The sequence below is a fragment of the Apteryx mantelli genome, chromosome 1 (genome assembly GCF_036417845.1).
Source record: "Apteryx mantelli isolate bAptMan1 chromosome 1, bAptMan1.hap1, whole genome shotgun sequence".
Classification (NCBI taxonomy): domain Eukaryota; kingdom Metazoa; phylum Chordata; class Aves; order Apterygiformes; family Apterygidae; genus Apteryx; species Apteryx mantelli.
This window is the reverse complement of record NC_089978.1, coordinates 152,300,215-152,324,585: the sequence shown is the minus strand read 5'-3', so window position 1 is coordinate 152,324,585 and position 24,371 is coordinate 152,300,215. Positions and strand designations below refer to the sequence as shown.

At 39.7% G+C, this 24,371-nt stretch overlaps 1 protein-coding gene across 1 annotated transcript in view; it reads right to left on the bottom strand.

Moving 5' to 3' along the window:
• MICAL3 (microtubule associated monooxygenase, calponin and LIM domain containing 3) overlaps nt 1-24,371 on the bottom strand; it is a 165,867-nt gene that overhangs the window by 40,276 nt on the left and 101,220 nt on the right. The window contains exons 21-24 of the mRNA XM_067306880.1: nt 9,955-10,150; nt 5,020-5,264; nt 3,813-3,902; nt 491-628 (exon numbers count right to left, since the gene is read on the bottom strand). Coding sequence (XP_067162981.1) covers nt 491-628; nt 3,813-3,902; nt 5,020-5,264; nt 9,955-10,150 — 669 coding nt within the window. The remainder of the gene's footprint in view (nt 1-490; nt 629-3,812; nt 3,903-5,019; nt 5,265-9,954; nt 10,151-24,371) is intronic.

Here is a 24,371-nt window from a genome sequence, read left to right as displayed (position 1 = left end):
TAATACCAGCTGCAGTTACACCATTTGAAAAGCAGCAGTAGAGAAATATGATCAGTACAGAAGCCAGCCCTGTTCAGTCTCTCACTGTAATGCATGTACTACACAACAGCCCACTTTAGCTTTCCTGGGTGTCGAATCCTCATTGCCAAAAAAAGCACATGACAGCTTCTAGTACTTCCCCTGAAGTCAGTTACCAAGGGCCGATGCCTAGCACTAGTAAACCATTCCTGCAGTGAGGAAGAATGCTGTGGAGTCAAAATAGGTACGCGAATGGGTCAGAAGTCACAAAGCCACTGAGCTGAGAAAGTAGCCATTTTAAGCAGAACCTGATCTGAAAAGCAAAATATTTAACCAACTGCAATTTCAGAAAGTAGCTCCTTTGAATCACTACCGCCCCTTCTGAAGAGCACTGCTCTGAAAGGGTGCAAAAGCAACAGAGTTAAACAGCTGCAATCGTCATCTAGGAACTGACAGTGCAGGGGGAGATTACCTCTGGAGGTGGAGGACTTTGAGGCTGGGACCATTTTTTCCTCCTCCTCTTTTTCACGGATGTGTGTCCAGTGCACATCTGCCAGGATTTCCAAGGGATCAACCGGATTTACAATCTGCTGCAGTTTAAGGTTTCCAGCTAGCAGATCGAGGATATGGCAGACCAGGATGTAGGCAGGGTGGGATGAAGGACAGGGAGGAAAAGGTGGGAGAACAGTGGAAAGGAAAAGTAACACATCACAGGAAAAGAAATATGAAAAGAAGAAAAGAAAATATTACTGACTAAGATCAGTTTGCAAGACAGACAGAAAAAGCTCAGCATTGGATGTGCACGCATACATCAATACAGGAGGTTCCCACTCCTCATGTTCCACATCAAAGCTCAATAATTCCATTCCTAAGGCAAAGAGATGCTATTAAAAACTTCATTATAGATTATCTCTATTGCAAGCAGCTTCACTGAAATGAAAGACATTTTCTGGTGTCCAACAGATATGTGGTGGGTAAATACCAATTTAACAGAAATTTCCAGAACCTTTAGCCTACTCAACATGACTACTGCCAAACATACCTTGCTGTTAAAGGCAAGGGACAATCTGCATTGTAGTTTGATGCACCAAAACAAAAGGATCTTCATTCCCTACTATCTGGTTAAGTATTCCTTTCTATGTCAGGTAAATCTTTCTTTGTGAATTAAATTACACGTCGGATCTCACAGTTTCAGGTCTATGTGTATGTGCATATGCACACATGGGCACACACTTGCTTTAATAATTAAACACTCTTATGGACTCCTGCTATTTGGCACTAACTGGATTGTTTAAAGGGCAGAAGTGCTTTCTGAGTAGTATCAACACTTTCCTTATGACTTATCCCCTCCCGACAAAGATTTCCCTTTGCAAAAAGGAATTTGTTTCAAAGGAATTACATTATTGCTCCTTCACTTGCCTACATAAACAGGAAAGCAGCTGATAAGCAATTTACTCAACTGCTGCAGAATACTCAGGCTGAAAGCATCTTTCCCTGAGACGAGTCTATTATCTTCATAGACCCTTTCTCTATTGTTACCTGCTACAGGACTATAACTCAGGTTTTGTTTACCCATAATTAAATACCTCATTCTGTAGTGACCAAGGCGTTCAGTATCTGCAGAGGGAGCAGTCTTCAAAAGCAAACAACTTGTACTGAATAGTAAAATGCCCACTTTATAAAGTTAAGTCAATATTCATGGGCAGATTATCACTGTGTATAGTAAACCACTACTTCAGCAGTTTAGAACTCAAAAGCAATTAGACTTTCATATGCTGGATTAGTGGTCAGAAGGAAACAAGAAACATAAGCAGCATTCAGCAGCCATACTCATCAATTCCTGATGTCCTGTTTTAATGTAGTTCCTCTCTCCTAGCAATGTTCCCCCCAGATGTAACAGTGCTTAGGACTTCGGTTTCAAGAATGACCGGGTATGATAGCTGGCATTAAAACTGCAGAATAAACAGGCAGAAGAAACTGCAGGAAGGACAGAATCACCAGGTGATTATTAAAGGGGAAAAGAGATCAGACACACAAACTCAAATGCAGAGTAGGATTCACAATTTAGCCACATATTTAGCAGCTTTATTTCCCCATTACCTCATCAGAAAGTTTTCATATCAATCAGCACAAAAACATGGTCTAACCAGAGCTACTTGACATCCTGCAGGAAAAGGAATCCGGGTTTTTCTCACCGCATACCAAAGCACTCACATGCAGGCCCCAAGATGAGTAGAGTTAGCATTTGCATCCCCACGCAAAATTTTGTGTTAAAAGGTTTAGGTTTGCCAGCAATGGCTGCAAAGTATATAGTCAATCAGCAAGGCTCAAAAAGAGCAGGTCCCACATGATCTGCATGTTTTTAACATGGATTTGTCTGGGATTTAGACCAGTGTAACATACACACCTGTAGTCAACCCCCAAAACTCTATAGAGAGGCCTGGGCTTTGATTAGGAAATAGGCCCTGTTCAGCTTTTTTAATATGTAAACTGCAGTTTAAACAGCACAGTCAACTGTGAAGGACTGCTGTTTGCTTAGGCAAACCTAAGATTTCTTTGAGTTATAAATGCTTGAGAATTTCAAATGACAGCTGGTATGGCCTTCCCCACGGCTGCCTACTACAGCTTTGCAGGAAGCTGGACATTTGTTCTGCTTTAATAGGATAGGTAGTTTCCCCCTCTAGTTTTACTTTAGCACTTACCAGCACTTAATAAGAAATGGGCAGTCTCAACATTTAACTTTTAACGCAGTGTGAAGCCACCCATGAATCAACTTCTTAGAAGCCAGGTCTAAAGCAAACTGGCAACTAAAACACAGGAAAGCTTCTTCATTTATGCTCTTCAGCCATCCTGCTACTACTTCTAAACCTTTCCACCAGAAAAGTTAAATTGGGAAAAATATAATATCTCAGATTTATTGTTTCATAAATATGACAGATGCTAAGCTACAGTGGTTACAACTGTAAGTCCCAAAGTATGTAGTTTGACAACTGGGTGTGCCCTCTTACCTGTATGAAGGCCTTTGAATTTTCTTCTCATGTATTCTGGCTCTAATGAACCACATTGAGTGAATAAGGGATTAACAAGCTATTAGGACCAAATGCTTCAAAAAAGCAACCATCAGAAATAAATTGCAGCAAAATTCATTATGGAAAACAGCACAACTAGTTAAATTGGAAGCCCAGATTATCTTCATGTCCATTTTGTGACTTTGAAAAATCTCAGGATCTCCAGAGTTTGATTAGCTTCCCCAACAGACTCTCCCCATAGACACACATTCACAAAGGACAGTAACAAAAAATGTAGGTTTGCTCACACAGGCAATCTAAATGCAGTAGTTCAGATGTGTCCAGTGTGTGTCAGACACACTGGACACATCTGAACTACTGCATTTAGATTGCCTGTGTGAGCAAACCTACATTTTTTGTTACTGTCCTTTGTGAATGTGTGTCTGACATATTGCACAGGTGCAATCAGCCTCTATGGAACAAATCTGAAATGTCCTAAATATGTGGGGTTCACTGTTCATGCACATTATAGTAGCAGACTGATCAGGATTTTGAGATATCCTGAAGTATTTGGCAGCTTTACCTTTTCCCTAAAATCAGTAGAGATGCCAGACCTGAAGTACAGCAACTGGATCAGGAGCTAAAGATAACAATAGCTATTGAATCAGTTTTGAGAGAGCTGGTAAAGCAACTGCATAAAAGAGAAAATTTTCTCATGTGGGACCTGCTCCTTAAAACACTCCCCCCTACTTAGGGGAAATGGAAGTGGAAATGGTATATGGGTACCTTTAAATGTACCCGTGTCCTCTTCATTTGAGAGACGTTGAAGCCAGAGGCCTTGCTGCAGCTCTCTCTCCCAAGGGCAATACTCTCCCTCTACAGCAGAGGGAACCACACATCCATATATAACACCAGACACACGTGTGCACACACAAGCAATGGAGAGAGAGAAAGAAAGTACAGAATCAGAAAGAAAGAACTGTCTGGAAATCCAGTGAGTATTACTCCCACTGTATTCAATGTGCCTGACAGGAAAACTCTGCTTGACAGAAACAACGGCTGTCTGAGAACGCCATAATTTAGCAGACGAAACACACAACATTCAGGTTACCATACTTAAAAAGCAGTCTCGACTTTCATAGGCTTCAGCTATGGAAGCTATTCAACTATTCCTAAGCTGAAAAAGTAGCCGAGCAGCCTGTTGAGTTCATGAACAAAACCGCCGCTAAGACTCAGTGTAACTGGACCTCTGCTCATACAAGGAGGCCAAAGACCTTTACAAAGAAGCTCTTTGGAGTCTGATAGTCTTCAGAAAAGGGAAATGAAGGTACAAGACAAGATTAATAAGAAATCTGGAATGGTGGTGAAATGCTGAAAACATGTATATTCTTAACACAAGCTTTGCATTAAGATGACTGAGACAAATGCAGGGGAAAGAGTGTTTCTCTAAGATTTCCTGCAGAAATCCCTCAGAGCTAAAATGAGAACAACCTGAACTCCCTGTCTTCTCAAGACCTTCTTTTAAATAAGGAGAGGTGGAAGCAGCTTCTGGGATGCGTTGGCGTTAGCTGTAGGGGACCACCTCTGGATGAGGCACCCTGCAAAACTGAAAACACTGCCTCCACAATGCTTCCAGTTCTTGCTGCCAAAGAACAAAGGGCACATTCAAATCCAATTCCCAATAATAATAATAAACAACAATAAAACAATGCATTGTCACAAAGCTGTGAGTTGCACATGTTGGCATGGTGTATGGGAAGCATATTGTGTTGTCAATAATGCTGTAACTACCCTGTGGGGAAAGATCTTCTGTATCCAGAACAATCCACCTAAAACTTTCCTTGACAATAACTCCCTAAAAATCAAAGTAACATGAAAGTGAAAGGAGAAAGCAAGATTTCCAAGGCAAATCTTTTTCATTCTGTATTGCAAGTACTCAGCTCTGTTTTCACTCCCATCTAGCAGAAAGAAAGGACAAATCAATCTGTCTAACCTTCGCTAGACTGCTCATCTTCCTCCTCTTCGTCTTCCTCCTCCTCATCATATTCTCCCTCTTTGTCTTCAATCTCAAGATTCTCCTCGGCCTCAATCTCTTCTTCACTCTTTCCCTTCAGGAGGGCATGGATTCGCACAGCCTCTTTCCATGGCACACCACCCAAGTCTGAAGGGGGCTGCTGAGGTTGCAGTAGTTCATCATCTTCTTCCTCATCTTCCTCCTCCATCTCAGACTCTGAACTACTGTTTAAAAAAAGAATAAAACAGCAACCGGTTAATGTTTCTTAGATGAGTCTACATATGACTGACAAGTCATTTCAATACATAAAAGCCCAAAACATACAGTGGAAACCATAATACTTGTCATCTTCTTTCAATATTTCATAAGCATTTTAGTCACAGCTTGATCAGTGGGCTGCAGTGTGGTCCATGCCCTGCTTCTTTTCACAGAGGTGAAGCAGCATAAAAGTACCTATGAAGCTGCATCCAAATATTTGTGCAGCATTCATTATTATAGTACCTGAGCATACTTAAGTTGAGCACTAAGAAGTGACTTTACTCATTCCACATTGCTTTCCCTACATTATGGCAGAAGAGTGCTTGGCAGTGTCAGAATGCAGAAGGTCATATCTTTGATAGTGGCAACTACTGCTGGCATTTTGGATAGCTAGGGCATTTTTGGCGCTTGCTGGGGACAGCCACAGAAGGCTTTAGGAACAGAAAGAACATAATGCATAATCCAACTATCAGGCCAAAGCATACAGCATGTGAGCTAAGGACAGCTGGTGAGAAATGCAAAATTCCATGCTTCTCTACATTATAGACAGCACTATCATATGTATCTAATTAATTGCAGAGTATACGTAGCGGCAAGAAACTGCAGGAAACACTGCAAGAACAATTACAGTAATGTGCCTATTATTCTCACAGTGAAGTCTAAAGCATGGAAAACAATACATATATATCATTAGCACTTTTTAGCAGACATCTGTGTTTAATTCCAGTAGTTCCTCAGAATAAGCTGCAGGGGCAAGAAATGTAACTGCCTACAAAATGACATCTAACTCACTCTTATGTACTGGACTATCCAGAGATAGTGGGAGAAAGATGGTTGTACTTGACACTGGAAAATGAATGTGACCCATATTACATTCAGAGAATGCATCTGCAGAGCAAAAAGGTATTCTTTCTTTGTTATTCTTTAATAGACCATTGTCAGAAAAAAAACTGCATTTACTAGAGCAATAGTTGGGTGCTTCCCATATAAATCTTACTAGGTCCAGAAAACTGTGAATGGTTAAAATTTTGGGTGACTCATCTGAGAACAATATCCTGCTCCTGCTGCTTCCTTATGACAGCTATCATTGTATTTAACAAACTAATGCCTCTGGCAGAACCCTTTCCATACAGACGAGAGGGAAAACTGACAAGTTGAAAATCAAGAAGAATGACATTTAAATTCCAAGCAAGGCTGTAAAATACAGCTTCTACAGTTGTTGCAATTTCATTTTCCATACACATATTTTTACTACATGAGCACTCAATATGTGTCATACTGATACTTTCTAGAAAATGCTACATGGCAGCACCCCTTCTCTTATACTGTACATAAACATACTCAGGTGCAGATTTCAAATCTACTCTAACACTAGGTAAATATATCATATTTATGTAATTTTATTCATCCACTTGTCTGAGAGACTATTTTTGTTAAAGAAGTTAATAAACAAAACATCATCGGTTTTTCTGTGCTCTGATTGTCACATACGTCTGTCCATAGGCCCTTAAATTCTCCCCACTGTTTTGCACTGATTAACGTAAAATGCTCAAATTATAACCCACTTTTCCACAACATAAATTGAACACTTATTTTGAACTGTCTGCCCCTGTTTTCACATAGTAAATACTGACTACAAATGCTGTTGCGTGCCAGAGACTCAGTGTATATTCTAGGAGACTGAAGCAGACTCCAGAGGCTTTACGCAGATATTCTCACAGAGATAAAAAAGTGATGTTCCCTTTCTCCCTCCTCCCTGATTAACAGTGCACTTTCCTACCCTTCAGCATGGAAATAAACCTGACAGGTGCTGCCTGCTGGGTTTTTAGTGTGCTGGCAATAAGGTTTACTGCTGCTCAAACTGTTGCCATGACTGCTGAATGGGTCGAGCTGCTGTTCTTCATCCTGCCTGCTTATGTCATGTAATATTGACAACATAAATTCTTTACCACATAGCTCGCTTTACCTTCTTTGGCATTTATTTATAAACGTGCTTTTTGTCTGACCTTTGAATACTGAGAAATGATGAGCTTGGTGGCTGAAAGACAACAGTGAGATGGCCTGGTAGAGTGGGCGTTCCTTTTAATATGGTCATTTTTTTGTGCCACATGAAATAATTCAACAGCTGAGACTATTTTTTTTCCTATAAAGCAGTGATCAAAGACTAAATGTAGGTTACTTTATGGAATTTGCATGGCCAGTTGAATATCTCTCTAAAAACATGTACATACAACACAGATTTATTGCTGATGAGAGGAATCAAAACCTAACCTATGCAAACTAACCTCTTCTATTCCCTTGCTGTGCAGGTCCAATACAGCATAAGCTCTCCTATTACACTCCTTTCAGAGGCCATCTTGACAGAATATTACACTATAACCAAAATGGCAGATGACATACTGCAAGTGTTACTTAACATGGATGAGTAAGGCATTTAAAGGGTTTTCTACCCCTCAAATGCCGTGTAGTCCGGGTTTGGTTGTTTAAATGATTTTTTCCTGTTCAGGAGTTGGTGCTTAAAAGCAAGACTACATCTCTTTTGAAAAAAACGTACTTCAAATACTGTTTCCCAGAAGTTTCTCTCCTACGTGTATGCTCATGTGTGCGTTGGGAAGCTCTGCGTCAGAATGTATGGTTTCTTTTCGATTTAGTGTGTGTAACTATGTGTACCTTGAAGGTCAGTCCATTATTCCATAAGGCACAGAGAGAACAAAAAGTTCCACATTTAATCAGCAAGCTCCCAACCCTGTGGCTCAGCACCAAGACAGTGAATATAATCAAATCAAGGCTTTGGCAGGTTGGTTGCAGGAGTCAAAAAATTTTTCTTTCTTTGCTGCAAAAGTGATCACACTTTTTCTTGACTTTTCTTTGCCTTTCTGTGAAGCATGAGGGATTGGGTACAGCTGAATACAGGATACCAGGTAACTACATCATCTAGAAAATTCTCCAATGTTTGGCCTACACAGCCTAATCAATGCTCCAAATCAAATTGCTTGCCATATTTGGATTTGGAACAGAGATTTTTCCAGGTCAAATGGACAAGGAATTTGATAGATTTTCTCTTTCCTCTGTATTATAGAGTGTGGACTGCCCACTAAACACTGTCTTGAGCTTGCGAAATTTAACAATTCAGTCTATTACAGGCTGAAATATTTAGTTTAATCCAAGTTATAGGGATGAATGCTGCATGAAGGGAGACAAATATATCAGCCTATGAGAGAAAATCAAACTAGCTAACCAAATGGTGTTCCGGCCTCAGTCTCCAGAATCCTACAAAAAATGGCTTTTGGAGAGAAGCAACAGCTTCATGCTGAAGTGTCGCTTTTTTCACTGACTCTTCTCCTTTGGAATTCTTCTGCCATTTACTGACCAGGCCTAATGAGTCCTGATTCACTGAACACATGACCAATAATAATAAGGCTCTATGAATTTTGAGGTCTATAAACAAAAAAGAACTATAAACCCACAATATTACTAATGCCCATATTGTCACAGTTGATAGAAGTATTAGGCCTGAGCAGGGAGCTAAAGGGAGATGAGTAAAGCGAACAGAATTCAAGTCACTCAAAAAATGCTCCAGAGAATATTCAACTAGGCCACTGAACAAGATCTCAGTTATACAAAATGTATCAAAACAGCATCTTTTAAAGAAACAAATATGTTAAGAAATTAATTTGAAGTGTTATTATAGTTCCAGAGAAAACAAGTGTACAGGATAACAGCAATCCCCAGGCACTTACATTGTCCCACATTCCTGAGTCCAAACTTACCTCCCTATCAAGAGAGGAAGAGTTCAGGCTATAAAAAGCTACTCCTTTCCAGATGCTGCCTCTTCAAACTTATCTTATGAGATGACTTGCATTCTGTACTACCATAATCCTATGAAAATTTTAATGAACAATTTTATACCTGCACTCTTCACCACACCAATTCAATTCAATTTCACAGGCATAAAAGCAGTAAGCAATTTCTTATACAACACTAGGCCTGTAGGTAATGCATACACAGAATATGTTTGTAACCTCTGAGTCCCAGGAAACCAGTAGCAGAATTATCTGAGTTTATTTCAAAAGGAGTATTGGACAGACTGAGAGCTGAAAAATTACAGGTTGCTACTGCTACAAAGAAAAGTAGATGATTAGAAAACATATTAAGAGATCAAGACTGCAAAAGCGCATGACTGACTATAAAGGTTGCAGGCATTCTTCATCAAATATTTTCTCTCAGCTGTCCTTGCAACAACCAGTATCTATGCCTGCAAACATTTGCATCCTGGCATGCCTGTACAACACTTTACAGATAAAGGGAAATTTGTGATGGTGTGGCACATTATTTTTCAACAGCCATACCTACTGCTTCAAACTAAGATCTTTTTGGCATTGCAACAATATTCAGTTCAGGCTCTATGTGTGTCAAACTTAAGCCTTAAACCACAGTTGTTTTTGATGAAAGGAGGTTAACTTTGGAAAACACCCCCCCTTTTTAATCCATGTTCTGTTGCTCAGATGACTACTGTGTCTCTAATACAATTCCACCCCCGCCTCAATCCCTTCCAAATTAGGACTGATTTTCATGGCACTATCGGTACCTTTTAAAGAAAGTTAGCAAGTAATTTAGAAGAACAGAAAATCTAACTGATGGACAACATGTGCTAACCTGCTGGGCACATCATCTTCTGTTGCTTTGTCTAATACACTGCTCAGGTTATGTTCTGCCAGTGTCTCTTCAGGAACCTCTTCCAGTTCTTCTTCCCGTTGCAGTGACAGTCGGTAATTCTCCAGCTCAATCCGCTCAGGTGTGCCACGCAGTCTCTTGGCAAGGCTAGGCTCTTCCAGCCCATTTACATTAGCACCTAAAGAACAAGCCAGCGAATAAACGATAAATGCAACAATCAGAATGGTACTTTCTTAAGGAAATTGAGCAATTGGGAGAAATAGGGCATGAGACAGAGGGAGGTAAATAAAGCGAGAGAAAGAGAATACCTTATGTCATTATCCTGTTCGCCACTACGGGCAGAACCTGCTGGGGAGACAGACTGCAAAAGGGAATCTTAACAGTTTTGGCTAATAGAGGCTAAAAAGAATGTTGAATGTCCTAGTTGAGAGAGGAAATAAGGACATTTTAGCTGCATAAACCAGAGCTGCAGTGAAGCCTATTTGGTAAGGATTGCAGAAGGCCATAGACTGGGAATGTTCCATGAGACAAAGTAGAAATGCTACAGGACAATCATGCTGCATAATGCTAGAATTGTTACCAGTCAAGTCGAGTAGAACTACAGAGTTAGACAGCACAAAAATATTACTACTACTTAAAGAAAAGGGGAAGAGGAGAAGAGGAATGAAAAAGATCCACTTGGAGAAAGCTTTCAAACCTTTTCTAGACTTGAATTTACTTTTTATCAGAGCATGTGATGAAATAGGCCACAGGGAAAAATCTAGATGAGATATTCAAAAGCATAAATCCCACAGATCCCAGAAAACTGAAAGGACATGTAAACAGGCAGTTGGAGAAAAGAAGTATAAAGAAGCTTCATTCACTGTGGCAGTCAATGAATCACGTTCAAACCTGCATTCATCCATCTCTTAAAAATTCTAATATTTTAGCTTAAATAGCATGCTACTGTTTTACCCTTATCCAGCTTAGTATTTACAGGGAGCAATCTTTCCCAGCCTCTGTTGTGCTGTGCTATAAAGAAGCCAAGCCTTTCTCTCCTGAGATGAGCTCTTCAGTGTCCTGATCATACCCTAGCACTCTGCACCTGTCCCAGTTTGGATTACTCTTTCCAGAACCTGCATGATTAGAATTGTACACAACCTTCCAGATGAGGTCTTATCAGTGTATCATGCAGCTCTGCCAGAAATCTCTCATCTGATAAGCCCTGAGAGCACATTTGCCTATTTATACGCCACATAATACTGGTGGCTTTTATTTATTGACTGATATTGAGATCTTTCTCCTTCTCTGCTTTCGACTGATAAGCACCTGGTTGGTAGCCAAAATTCTCAACACTTTCTTAGTGCATGACCTGGTACTTTATACTATTACATTTCTATTTTTAATATTAGAGTCCACAAAATTTTGCTGTTCTTAGTATATGACATTCCTATCCTTCTCTGCATTGATGATGCTTCAAAATTTTGCCTCAGCAGTGAATTTCATTAGCGCATTTCCCCTTTTTTGCCAATATCACTAGTGAAAGTATTAAAAAGATCAGTCCCTACATTAATTTTTGTGAACTCCACATTCTGTAGGTGTCATCCAACCTCATTACTTCCTCTTTCAATGAAACCACTACTCTCTCATTTAAGTCAGCATCTTCCATACTACTCCTTCGTTTTACTCAGTTTAACTAGTAATTTCCATGTGGCAGTTTTCAGGTGCTTTACTGAAGTCCAAACTGATCAGATGCACTACCTTTCCCTTATGCAGATCATCAGCTACCTTATCAAGAAAAGCTGTCAGGCTAGTCTGGCACAGCCTTTGGTGAACCCATGTCACATTTTATACCACTTACCTTCATGAGGTCAAAATGTTTCATTTGTAGAACTATCAGTCTTTACTGTTTTCCTTCAAAGGTGCTTTACCTACTGTTTATATTAACAGATAGGTACTTGTTCAGACAACCTTTTTCCTTTTTGTTTTTTTTTTGTTTAGACATAGGTCATAGTTTTGTCATGCAGTGGGGTGATAGGGTATAAGAGGAGAGCTCGATTTGATTACAAATTGTTTCTGTAAAGCTCACCAGCTCTTCCAGTTTTTTTGAGACAAAGCCTATTTGGTCCCATTTTACTTCCACTCATTACAGTACAGTAATATTTGAATTTTACTTCCAGCTTCATTGGGTTAATTTCCATTTCCAAACTTTTCTACATATTAACTTTTTTTGCTCCCATGTTCAATGCCATTGTCCCAACTGAAATTGGAGGCCAAATAATCATTTAATTTCCCAGTTGTATCTAAAATTGCAGTTAATTCCAGCCCCATCTTCCTTGTGGACCCACTTCCATTTTTCCTTGTTTTCCTTTTCTTACACACACAAAGAATACAGCTGTTTGCTTTCTTTTCCCCTGTAAAGCCTAACTCAGCAAGAACTTTGGCAATGTTTACTTTATCTTCACACTTTCTGACCTCACACTTTCTGCCCTCCAAGACAGTTTTCTTTTGTCATTTTTTCATAGTTTCTCAGTTTATTCCTAATGGCTTTTCTTTTTTCTTTTTCTTTTTTTTTTTTTTGAGGCAATTATCCACTCAGTAACATCTTAGTCTTTTACGCAAAATATTACATAGGCCTCACTAAAATTAGTGGCAGTTATTTTCCAGACCTCTCCGGAAAAATAAAATCTTCTGTAAAGAAAACTGCCCAGAGTGTTTTTCTCGCTTGCTTAACATTATGGAACTCCTCTGTGACGTGGACAAGTGACTGCAGTGCCCTAGGCTGGAGCCACTGGGCCTCCTCGTGGTACAAGCCACAGAGGCCTGCTCTGGTGAACAGCTGGAGCGTTACTTTGCATTTCCAAGGATATTGTGGTCTCCACCATTTCCTGCTGCTAAACCTTACGCTGTGTATTTTTATAAGTTTAATGGAACTGAACTGCACTCTCAGCTCGGATTCACATTTCATTTCATTCTCTCTAGATGGTGATACCACTTCAGCCAAAGCTATTTTTATAATCTGTGTTACATTCCCCAACCCTGAGTTCATAGTAACAAGGGAACTGACCTGGAATATTGCTTTGCCAGTTCTGGCTGACAGTGAAAAACCAAAGGATTCTGGGTAATGGAAGAGCACCAAGGTGAGAGAAAACACAGAAAGAATATACTAAATCATCATAAAACAAGAGTTTTTCTACTTGGAACTCTTTATACAGAACAGAGCACTCGGTTAGGCCCAGCTCCTTCAACAGAAATCCCTTTTTACGTGCTGTTTTTAACTTGTTCTCTTCCAGTGCATACCCCAACAATACTATAAAGTTTACAAGCAGAAAAAAAAAGGATAAAAAGAATTTTTTCTCTATCTGACATTATTTCAGTTCTCTCCTTTTCTAACAACATTAAGTCTTTCTGTCAGCTTTTTCAAAGGAAAATAAGAAAGAAACATAAAATCATTTCCACACAATTAACTGCAATGAACAGAGTATAAAGAAAACAGATGCTTGTTTCATTGCTGCAATATTTGGGGTAGGGGTTGGGGAATAGACCAGCAGCTACAGCTCTAAGGTAAAGGACGAGTGAAGCTCACACCGGCATCTGCTTACGTGCATTTCACCAGCATATAATCTTTCCAGACCGTTGTTCAGAATACAAGTTATCCTTGTCCTTCTAATCATGAACCCCCAACATAACTGGTACAAGGAGAATCAAACCAATTCTGTCACAGTATAAACAGGGGAGTAAGAGATGCAATGCAACTGTAAAAAAAATAAAATAAAAATAAAAAAAATAAAAAGATGGAAAAGATGAAAACCCTGCCTAAACTTTCAGGCAAAAATATGTGGTCAAGCCAAGACGTCCCATAAGTTTGGGAAGTGCTCTATGCCTCAAATTTTCAAAGACATAGGAAGAACATTCCCAGCACTTCTGTAATTCATTTATATATCCACATACTTCAGATGCAGGATTGGTCACATCTCTCCACTTTAGTCTGCACAGAAAACAGCTCTATATCGTAAAACATGATCCAGAAACTCAACTGATTACCAGCTCCAGTGAGGGATTTCCAGCAGTTTGGTCTGTATGGACACACTCTGAATACAAGACTTGGTTTTGTTTCTGAAAGGTGCCACAACAGCTTATCTAGCTCGCTGTCAAACTTGGAACCAAATGTGCAACAGGTGTAATGCGACTGATACCCAGTTGCACCACAAAGTCATCACCTTTCAGAAGGAAGAGCATAACAGCTCACCAAACTGCTTCAGGGATGAAAATAAGTGTCAGCTATAGGTGTAGCTAACACAATAAGAAGATGACCAATTTGATCCCATTATATCATAAAGTTCACATCAATTAATTTGAAGCTACAATAAAAAAATAAACAGGGACAGGAAAATTTGATTGTGTGCTACTCTCGTTTCCTCCATAAATATATGATGCTATATGGGTGGACAAAGTCCTTTCCAGTGCAGTTCTTGCAGATACTAAAGCTAATTCTTTAATGTGCCTCTGGAGAGGAAAGGTACTTCTCTCAGATCACTATATTATATTCCACAGACTATTTTGCAGCTTGCCAGTAAGAAATACTTGCAGAGTGCACTCACTATCCGTTATCTGACATTCCACCTTCTCAGGGCAGCTGGGCCCACAAAGCCAAAAATCTGAAGCTGTTCTCAACTGAGAAAAGGGGCTGATGAGGCTGCCTATGTCAGAAAAGGCTATGTTATTAGCCAAACAGGGAAGCTACCTGAAAGCCAAGAGCCGCTTATCAAGCAATCAACAGATCAATTTAAAAATCCACAAACAACATCCAAAATAGGACACATTTTAAAACCTGATTCTTTATTTTGGAAGAGCAATGGGCCGTGAACATTATATAGATCATCTGGATGGAACTGTTTTCCTAACAGGACAGGCTGCTTTAGCTGTTGCGTGAAAGCTGTCAGAGTCCTTCATTTATCTCAGCCTTGACACAGCCTGCCTCCTGTAAAGAAAATCATGTGATCAGAGATAACATTCTTGCACTGAACTGCTCCTTGCCTGCGTGAAATGTGTCCTTCTCTGTGTCCTGATTTCAGCAACCTTGAGGGTTACTGGAAGGCTTGAGAAGATCTTCTTAGAGAGAATTCCATGTCTATTTTCCACCAGGACTACCCAATTCTCCAAAACCTACAGATTAGTCCCATAAGCTAGATAAAGTCTTGCTCAGGTTGTTCCTGAGATAATGCTTACTGAAGAGATAGGACAAACCTGGGAACCTGGGAATAATGAATTCCTCCCCACAAGGAAACAACCTGCCTTTGCCCAAATCTTTTCTCTGTGGTATTGTATTAGAATTTGTTTTCCATAATCATGCAATATCTCTATACTTCCTCTTCTTAGTAATATCTGTTAAGACTGCAAGGTCTCTAAGGTACTTATCATCTCTTATGAAGTGTGGGTCCAGTACTTCACACGCAAGTCCCCAGTCTCAGCTGGGGCTTGAGGAGTTACAGCAATTCAAATAAAAGAGTCTCAGGCAGAAGAAGCAATGAATTAATACATTTCCCCAGAAAATCTTCATTCTGGATTTCTTGAATCTTGCACTTTCATGATAATCTGAAACATTGCACCTGTTTGTTTTCATTCCTCTCTTCCAAACTCTTCAATTACCTTCTACCTTCACACAATTGTTTGAGAACGCAACTACATCAGACAAAAATAGCTCCTATGGAAACAATGGCATATTACATATGACAAAGTACAGAGGAGGAAGATGGGAACTATTCTGTGGGAGTATAAACATAATGCAGTGAACTCTGGGTCAGAAATACTACATGTCCTAAGACATCTTTTGAGTAAGGATTCTGAAGTTTGTTTGCAGTTCATTGAAAATAGAGAAGAAAGCAAGTGAGATCTGATATTTGTTTTGGCTTCTCATTTTTCATCGGTGCTAATGTCAGATTAAGTTTCTGTTTTTTTCCCAGAAGTTTCATCCTCACCCACTCCAATTCCATTAACTGCCTCTTTGTAGTTCAAATCCACTTCTCATCTAAGTGCCTCAAAACGTTTTACAAGTATTAGCATATTAAAACAAACCTATTTTTGAAGTAGATAAGTACTGTAAAGGTATTACACAAGTCCAGACACAGAGAGATTAAATACCAGCAAATCAGTCTCACAACAGATGACTGGCAGTGCCAGAAACAGGATCCAGAATGCCCAACGCCAAGCCTTTTGCTCTCAACTTAAGTCAAGACAAAAGATTTTGAAATAAAAAGGGACTAAAATCTGCCAGATTTTAAGCCTTTTATAATTATCACACAATGTGCATGAGCAGGTTCAGCAAAGGCACCTCCTACGAGATGCTTGCTGTGCTTACCACACTGTTACCTTAAAGAAAGTCAAACCTGCTAAGCATTTTTAAGGCATGTATTTTATCTTCTTTATTGGTGTGTACTAAAAAGGGAATTCTTAGTATCTAGGTATGTTTTTGGATGCTGCAAATATTGAAACAGTAAGTCAGTTAAGGGCAGCTGATTTCTTTTGAGACATGTAGCCAGAAATCCCTTCCTTAATCCTCTCCAAAATTAGTATCTAACTGCTTTTAACAGTTTTTGCATTGCGCAATATGAGATATACAAAACACGTAGCTGGCAACTCTAAACTGACTTGCAGAAGTATATTAAATGGAATGGGTTTTTTTTTCAATTTTTTTTCAGGTTTAGGAAGAAGTATAAGGGTTTAACTCTGGATTCATCTACCCCTTAATATCATATCTTCTCTTTTAAGAAATACCTAGGAAACCACCAGAAAGAGCCCAGCAGGTGTGGTGAATTCTTGTCACTGCTTGTTCACATAGCCTCATATCACATACTTCAGAACCGCACATAACCTGGTAGGATTCACTGAATTTTAAGAAGCACATCCTCAAAGCCAAAAGAGGTAATATATTATCTGCTCACATGCATTTATTTGAAAATAAACACATAAAAGTCATCAAGTGTCAATGTTATTTTGATATAATGCCTCAAATTTTCATCCTCCTATTTCGTAGGGTATTCACCAGCCTTCAGGGAGACTGAATTACCAGCTATACTGGGGAGCTGTCAAATCTTGAATTTTCTGATGTCTGCATTTCAAGTTTGATCTGTAACACTTATGTTCTGCTAAATCATTTCAAGTTTGATCCATCACAATTATGTTTGGCTAAATATGAAAGCTCTGAATTCAGAGAGAACAGTACAATGAGAAATACAAAATATATTCATAAGCAAGATATCCAGAATGTTCGTACACAGGATTCAAAATGAGCTCAAATCTGAAGATGACCCTGCTGAAATTCTTCCATAATGCACACATATGGATAACATTAAATAATAACTAAGTAAACTTTCTAAAAGATATGCTCTACTGAGCCAAAGCTATTGAGTTTGAGATGGGAATTATGCATATGCAAACTGTGTTATGCAGGCCAAAGTAGATTAACACAACTGTCCTTAAACTGACATTTAAAATCTAGGAAACTAAGGATCAGACGCAGAACAGAATGGCAGCTCTTTCTAGCCAACTAGGAGAAAGAGAGCTTTGCCACTGAGCAGCCAACGTGCCTGAGACCTCTACTACCATGTCAAATCGTAACCCACAAACTGTCACTCAAGCAGTTCTTACAAGCAGGTCAGAGAACTGCACAGAGCAATAGGAAGATTAAGCTGTACAGACAAAAAGGTGGTTTATTTAAATATCCTCTTATACAGAGACCCAGCAGAGAGTTATTAGAGAAACTAGCACTATTACCAGTGCTGTCCAAGAAGTTTTGTAACTTACAAAACCATTATCATCTGTATGGGAATAACTGACAGCTAAAACATTCGAGGAATTCTGAAACCCCAGAAACAATCGTATGAAGATATAAGCCCTCCTCCACACATTCCAGCTAGAATCAAATTCTTCACATCTCAGATACTGTCTGCAAATGTGCAAGCCCATTATCTTCATAATTATACAAACGAATTTGACTGACCACTGAATGAAATCAGTAATTCACGTGTTTAACTTATAAATGTTACAATATTTTCTTCTGTCCCCACGCTATTTGGTTAAAAGTGGGTTCAGCACTGTCAAAAAAGACACTGAAAAAACTTGGTCTCCTACAACATTAGCAGCATGAGGCCTAAAACCAATTGTCAATTTGATTTGACCTTACCTTTTTTCATTTTTAATGGAAGTAGGCAAAAGTGAATATAATTAATCAGTTTTATTTCAAAGTTATTTTTAATTTATTCTTGTGACTTGAAAACAAGCCAAAATTCATCCCCAGCTCACACCAAGGTTATGTTTGAGTTATACATGGTGTTTTTCATATGCAGAAGTGTGAAACATTGTTATTAAGTAATTAAAACTTAAAGCTCAGTATATGGCTTAACAATATAGAAAAGCTGCCTTCATTACAGCAGAGGTATAGAATAATCCAAGATATAGTTATTTTTGACTCTTGGAAAGTGTCCAGTGTTGTGGATGGGGGATGGGTAAGAGAGGTATTAGGTCACCTAATCCATGCCCCAGTGAACACTGCTAAGGTTGGTTTTCCTCACTGAATCTCTTCTGGCAGAAAATCCTAACATTCATACGGATTTCATTCTTACTTCTGCTAAAACAGGTTACCAGCACTAGAGATATAAAATCCATATATTAATTTATCAATTAATTGTTGGCACATCCATTATCCAGGTATATTGGTAAGTCAGTAACATATTACTATCACTTTCCATTTTGTTGGTATCATTTAAGATGTCTGAACTCTCTCCAATACTTTGATCAACTCTATCCTATGTTGCCTGGCATGGTTTTCATTTCCTGAAAGAAGCTGAGTGTGGGAAGGCTGGAGAGCACTGAAGGATAATTTGACTAAAGATAACATTACTCTGCAGGCGTAAATTTTGTCCTGGCAGCTGTTAAAGGTATATTCCCTCAAAGAACCACCTGGGATGAGTCCCACCCAGAGACTGGGAGGGGAAAAAAGGGAATGAGAGAAAGGCCACTCTGTATTTTAAAATCATGAAGACCTTGGTTCATGGGGTTTTCTCCCTTAAGTGGAATTTTTTCTTTGTTTCTTTAAGTTCCTTTGGAATTAACATTTAAGAGTGATTGTCCAAGAGTAATCCAAAGGGTAAGTCACCCTTTTAAGTTGCTGGAAAGAAACCTCCTCTATCTTCTCTACTACACCAGAGAGTCATTCATTGTGGCATATATTTTTAAGCTCATGTTCAGCAGCCCTCTGGAACCTTTTATTTCACCAAGAGGTATCAGACATACGATTCACAGAATCACAGAATCACAGAATGGTTGAGGTTGGAAGGGACCTCTGGAGATCACCTAGTCCAACCCCCCTGCTCAAGCAGGGTCACCTAGAGCACGTTGCACAGGATCATGTCCAGGTGGCTTTTGAATATCTCCAGAGAAGGAGACTCCACAACCTCTCTGGGCAACCTGTTCCAGTGCTCTGTCACCCTCACAGTGACAAAATTTTTCCTCATATTCAGATGGAACTTCCTGTGTTTCAGTTTGTGCCCATTGCCTTGTGTCCTGTCACTGGGCACCACTGAAAAGAGTCTGGTCCCATCCTCTCGACACCCTCCCTTTAGATACTTGAACACGTTGATAAGATCCCCTCTCAGCCTTCTCTTCTCCAGGCTAAACAGGCCAAGCTCTCTCAGTCTTTCCTCATAAGAGAGATGCTCCAGTCCCCTCATCATCTTTGTAGCCCTTTGCTGGACTTGCTCCAGTAGTGCCACATCCCTCTTGTACTGGGGAGCCCAGAACTGGACACAGTACTCTAGATGTGGCCTCACCAGGTCTGAGGAGAGGGGGAGAATCACCTCCCTTGACCTGCTGGCAACACTCTTCCTGATGCAGCCCAGGATACCATTGGCCTTCTTGGCCACAAGGGCACATTGCTGCCTCATGCTTAACTTGGTGTCCACCAGCACTCCCAGGTCCTTCTCCGCAGAGCTGCTTTCCAGCAGGTCAACCCCCAACCTGTACTGGTGCATGGGGTTATTCCTCCCCAGGTGCAGGACCCTGCACTTGCCTTTGCTGAACCTCATGAGGTTCCACCTCTCCAGCCTGCCCAGGTCTCTCTGAATGGCAGCACAGCCCTCTGGGGTATCAGCCACTCCTCCCAGCTTTGTATCGTCGGCAAACTTGCTGAGGGTGCACTCTGTCCCTTCATCCAGGTCATTGATGAAGAAGCTGAACAAGACTGGACCCAGTCCTGACCCCTGGGGGACACCGCTAGCTAGACTCTGCGCTGCTGATTCCTCCTGTGCAAGTAACACATTCTAGCAAAAAGCTGAACCAAGGTCATTTCCATCCAAAAATACTACAGGAATCTATTAATACATATAATGCTTACTTTTTATAGAAATCAGTACTTCCAATTCCACCTCTGATTTTGGAAATTGTTTTGATCACTGAAGAACAAACAATCAGCAACAGAAATTTTATCATACATAAGAAAATAGTCTGGAACATCAGGTGATCTCTGCTTCCTGTCCAAATTATTATCAGATGCAAAATACAGCCTTCAAATTCAGTAATAAGTCATGATTGTATGGATATCTTCTTTCAACTACTGAGCTAACCATTGTCTCCTCCATTGCAATTTATCCATAATTAATGGATCTCAGAATTTATTTGGACACTAGCTGTGTCATTCCTTGATTTCTATCATTTGTTTCAAATTATTAAGTGCTGCAAATGAAACAGGCTGAAAGCTGAGGATGGCAGTTACAGGAAAATATATGGGGGTACACTTGTCCTAAGGGAAAGCTCTATATGCTCCAAGCAGCATAGACACCTGGCTCCCTCTTTCTGTTGCAGATCCTCCCTATTATCTCCATTTATCCCACATATTCTTGTATAATTTGTAAAGCAAATGAATATTCAAACCCAGCCAGAGCTTCACACCTTAGTGGGAATTTTTCTGAAACTAAGAAAGTTCCATTACATAAGTATATAGCTAGGTATATCCAAAATCTACCACAGTTCTAAAAACAAAGCTTCCAAAAGACACGTTACTGATTAAAGATGACTTACACATCAATTTTGATGTTTTAAATCAGCAAGTTACCCAAGCCTGAAAGCATTTGAAACACCTTGGGTAAAAAAAAATCCTATTTTTAAACAGTTCTACCCCCAAGCTGTCAGATAAACTTCTATAACAGCAGAAAGGACAGTTGCAAAATTTTCCAAAAAAAGAAAACACAGAATTCTGGGATGACAGCAAACATAAGAAATGTCAGACTAAACATACATTTCTGAGAGAAGATGTAAGCAACTAAACTGAGCATAGAAGTGCCATCTCATCCTTAAAGAGCATCTGCCCTGTTTTGTTTGGAAGGTCAAAGCTCTATGTCACCAGGATCAGCTCAGCAACCACTACTCCACCTTTCTCCATAAATATACTTCATAGAAGCAGGAGAAAATGTTAGATCTTGATTTTATGGTTTCCATTCCTACTCTTCAGATCATTTCTGCTTGTTTTTTTAAAGTTTGTTTTTCTCCCCTTGTTTCCGTGACATATTTTAAGATACATTACAAACTACGCATCTTAGTATTTTATGTTCCTGTCCACAAGCAGGTGGTAAAACTATCACTGGCTTGTTTTAATTGGTGTACACATACATAGACATTTACTCAGAAAACCCATGATCTCACTTTATCATTTTAAAAATAACTTATGTCTTCTCATCACTGTTACAGGATATTAGAGGAAAAGAACTGTATGCAACAGTTATTTTGCTTTCTCCCATATCTGATGAGGCAGCTTAGTATGTCTAAAATTTGAAACAGCTTGTCCATGCTAGGACTTCTACACTATCCTAGTAATGTGTGTAGCAAAGAAAATGGTGTATGCAAATGTCCCTCTTGGAAAAAACAAAATCTATCTAATGAAGCAAGTTGCTTTGGGATTCATGGCACACAGCAACTTAAGGACAGTTCTGAAAGCTCAAATCTTAGAATGAAGCTTCCAAACCTCTGTTAAGGGCAATTCAGCCCACCTTCAGTGGAAGTCATCTGGTTTTCAAAGACACAAAAATCCACAATTTCCACAGATTTAGTACATCAAAGACGTCTTTCCCTTACAGGTTTAAAGTGATTTACAAACTTAAATATGACATCTTGCTTTTTAAAATTGTCCTTAAGAAAATACTATTTGTATAGTGAAGTTTGGTCCTTCAGATTCAGTTCTGGGATGAATAATTAGAAGGTAGTTAGCATCTGCATAAGATTTCCTGTGGATCATTTCTTTGGCAACTAAAAGTGAGAACAATAACTGCAAAAAAGTATGTGATACCTCACTTTCTTTATCTGTGAGATGAAGATAATATCTAATCTGTTTAATACAAGCTGCAAGGTCTAAGTAATGTTGAATACCATCAAAAGTGACAGATACACCTGAAGGACAGATCTGTGAGTCGAGATTCCAGGACAGGGTATTCTGAAAAATCAATGTGTTCTCTTTACAGAACCGTAGGCAAAGAAGCATGTACACTCAGTAAGAACACTGTCAGGCCCAAACCTTGAAAGTTTAAAAAGAATGGTATTTGAGATATTTTAAAGTAGATATCTTAGGATGGAACAGGAGGGAGGAGGAAGGGTAGCAGTGACTAAAGGAGCACTTGAAAAAGATTCAGTTTTGTTTCATGAACAAAACTAGGGGAGCTTTAACAAAACATGACTGTTGAGTGGCTGGGTCATGGAAGGAGTTCCCTGCTAACAGCCCTCTTGTGTCTAGTGGGGTAAGATACAGAGCTCAACTCCTCACGTACACTTTAGTAAGAGCACACCAGAAGTCATTAGACTAGACAAGAAGCATAAGCACAGAAACGGAGAGTGTGAGAGATCTGTGTAGGCTTCACAGAGAGAGATGAGAGTCCCTGGGAGTTCTCCCATTACATGATATTTGTTTTCTACAATTTCTAGCTAAAAACAGCATCTCCTACACTGCTACAGTAAATCTGATTTCACTGTAATAGGTTCAGAAAATAACCCCTCTGCCCACCCTTTTTAAAAAATTCCTAAAGCAAATATTTGATTCTGGAGAGCAGATAAGTACTTGTAAAGTTAACAGGTTTCCTGATGCAGAACAGTGGAGGCTGTTCCAGTGGTGCATCAAAATGACATTTCCAGTTCATGCAGGAGCACATAAAGTTTTACACTGAACAGTGATGGCTCCTTTTCAGAACTGAAGGCCCATTTTAGCTTCAAAATCAGGACTACTGACAGCAGTAAAGAAAAATAAAGGGCAATTTAAAAGGCATAAAGTGATTACTTTCCTCCAAAGAGGGGGATCCTATATAAAGCAGAATTGGTTTCCTCTTGCAATTCTGTGATTTACTATTTAAACGTAACTAATCTGGCTGAATCAACCCAAAAGACAAGATACATCATTCACGATTAGAGTCTCAAAAGTCATCTGCTATTATAAGCTTTTAGTTGTCAACAGTGCAGTACGAAGCATGTGAGAAGCAGGCGAGAGAAGGCATGGATGGAATGTTGCTTTAATGTAGACTAATCCGATGCATCTTTGAGAATGACAAAATGCAGCTCAACACCCTGACCCAGCTTCATGTGTTGGTGAGTCTTGAGGAAAGGAGGGCATGTCCTCACGTGCCATTCTCACAAGAGGAGAGCGCCATGCGGCTAGAACGTAAGACAGGATTTGGCTACAGGGCTCCAAATTTAGTTACACGCCTTACCCTCACACCTAAACATACCAGTGTCGTAGTTGCTGCTATACAAACAATAGAAAAAAAATCCTACCAGAAAGCTTACCTGTCACAATAGATGTGAAGGTTATGCTTCCCTGTCCCTGAACGTTGACTTACGCTTGTTCCTGTTCTTCCTCTCCCCTCACAAATTTGTTTCACTGCCTTGTTTACGGAGTGCCACAGGGAACTTCGGCCTTTAGCAAGGCACAAATCAACCTCTCAAATCAACAAAAGTCAGCAAAGACACAACTCTGACAGTACATCTGTCCAAAGCAGATTTTGCCAAAGCAGCCAAATGTTTGGTATCGGGGTCCTTAACAGCTTTTCTACAGAAATGTGTAATGCCATCCGCCTCTGTGCAGTACATCCTGCACACTGAGCAAACCACAACATAGCAGCAAAAAAAAAAAAAAAAAGAGATGCAGAAGTAGCCTGAAAAGTTACCAGATCTATCACTTGCCATAGCGGAGCTGCCCCCTCCAGAAGTCTCTGTAGTACTTTGCACTTACACATGGCACGTGCCACGGAGCTCCCCAAAACTTCTTCTGAAAGAATATTTTAACTTGCTAGATCTATTCAGTTCACTCTCCCCCAAAACTTATCCCCCGCACCGTTCCTGACCTGGAGCTAGTGGAGGTTTTTGAAAAGGGGGATGACAAAGAAAAACTC